General features: G+C 34.5%; 1 protein-coding gene across 1 annotated transcript; it reads left to right on the top strand.

Moving 5' to 3' along the window:
- The first annotated feature begins 343 nt into the window (after positions 1-343).
- On the top strand, positions 344-1,276 carry LOC129013139 (olfactory receptor 4K14-like). Its single transcript, XM_054449632.2, is given in 1 exon segment — positions 344-1,276. A coding segment is annotated over 1 exon segment (933 nt).
- Positions 1,277-2,279: the final 1,003 nt, after the last annotated feature.

Genomic DNA, 2,279 nt, shown 5'->3' with positions numbered 1-2,279 from the left:
AATCTACTCTCTTAGTGATTTTCAAGTGTATAATATATTGCTATTAGCTATAATCACAATGATGTACAATAGATCACTTGAATTTTTTCCTTCTAATTGAAACTTTGTTCTTTGACGAACTTATCCCTCACCCTCCTCCTTCCCAGCCTCCCGTAACCACCATTTTACTTTCTATTTCTGTAAGTTTGACTTTTTTAGATTCCACATATTAAGTGACATCATTTGATATTTGTCTTTCTGTGCCTGGCTTATTTCACTTAACACAATGTCCTTGAGGTGTTGCTGCAAATGACAGGATTTTTTTCTTTATTTAGATTACAAACAAAGTCTGAAATCTGAGGCAATGGACCCACAGAACTATTCCTTCGTGTCAGAATTTGTGTTGCGTGGACTCTGCACTTCATGACATCTTCAAAATTTTTTCTTTATATTTTTCTTTGGGATCTATGTGTCCATTATGCTGGGTAACCTTCTCATTTTGGTCACTATAATTTCTGATCCCCGCCTGCACTCCTCCCCTACGTACTTCCTGCTGGGGAACCTATCTTTCCTGGACATGTGGCTGGCCTCATTTGCCACTCCCAAGATGATCAGGGATTTCCTTAGTGATCAAAAACTCATCTCCTTTGGAGGATGTATGGCTCAAATCTTCTTCTTGCACTTTACTGGTGGGGCTGAGATGGTGCTCCTGGTTTCCATGGCCTATGACAGATACGTGGCCATTTGCAAACCTTTGCATTACATGACTTTGATGAGTTGGCAGACTTGCCTCAGGCTGGTGCTGGCTTCATGGGTCATTGGATTTGTGCACTCCATCAGTCAAGTGGCTTTCACTGTAAATTTGCCCTACTGTGGCCCTAATGAGGTAGACAGCTGCTTCTGTGACCTCCCTCTGGTGATCAAACTTGCTTGCATGGACACCTATGTCTTGGGCATAATTATGATCTCAGACAGTGGGTTGCTTTCCTTGAGCTGTTTTCTGCTCCTCCTGATCTCCTACACTGTGGTCCTCCTTACTGTCAGGCAGCGTGCTGCCGGTAGCACATCCAAAGCACTCTCCACTTGCTCTGCACATATCATGGTAGTGACGCTGTTCTTTGGCCCTTGCATTTTTATTTATGTGCGGCCTTTCAGTAGGTTCTCTGTGGACAAGCTGCTGTCTGTGTTTTATACCATTTTTACTCCACTCCTGAACCCCATTATCTACACACTGAGAAATGAGGAGATGAAAGCAGCTATGAAGAAACTGCAAAACCGACGGGTGACTTTTCAATGAAATCCAGCCTTCCACAGTGTTACATGTTTCTATTCATTCAGCAGATATAATTTCTTTAATATAATTCTGCTCAAAGATTTCATTCTGACACTACATTGATATAATTTGTAATGTGTTATATTACAGAGAAACAGCTGATTTCAAGAAAAAATATATCATTTTATTTTATATTACAAATGTGTATATATAATGCATTACATATATACATAATGTATCTATTTATATTACAAATATATATACATGTAAGTATATATGTATATATATTTTTGTATATGTGTACAAAGCTTAAAATATATATACATACATACATGTATATATGTAATAGAAAATAAAATGATATACATATCATTTATTCAGAGAAACGATATATTATTATATATTCAGAGAAATGATATATATATCATTTATTCAGAGAAATAGTTAATTTCAACAAAAATATTTTATTTTATATTACAAATATATACATACATATATGTATGTATATTATGTATTTTATATATACATACATGTATTTTATTACAAATATATATACATACATGTATGTACATATGTATATATGTAATGTATGTATCTATGTATGTATATATATTTGTAAAATAAGATAAAATGATATATATATCTGTGAAGATGTGTATGTGTGTGTATATACACATGCACACACATACACACGTATGTGTATATATCTTCAACTCCACACAGATATTTTGGAATGAACTCTGCATTTTCTAAAACCAGATTTATCTTACTAGTTTATTCTGCCCCAAAAGTTAATATGAAAAGGAATTTTTATTTTCTAATCATAGCTCAATACTGCAAATTGCATCCTTCAAAACAGGAGACATTTGGCACAGGGAGGCAAGCCTGGGATTAAATAATGCCCAGCAAATATTTGTCCAATTTTGGAAGCTTGAAAGGATGAAAAAGAAAGCACCATTTCAAGATCCTATTGATTTTAAAAATATACTTTTCCTAGTAAATATGTATTATACTGAACGCTTTTATT

Source organism: Pongo pygmaeus, chromosome 15 (genome assembly GCF_028885625.2).
Source record: "Pongo pygmaeus isolate AG05252 chromosome 15, NHGRI_mPonPyg2-v2.0_pri, whole genome shotgun sequence".
Taxonomy (NCBI): domain Eukaryota; kingdom Metazoa; phylum Chordata; class Mammalia; order Primates; family Hominidae; genus Pongo; species Pongo pygmaeus.
Note: the sequence above shows the minus strand (reverse complement) of the source record. Positions and strands in the feature narration are given on the sequence as shown.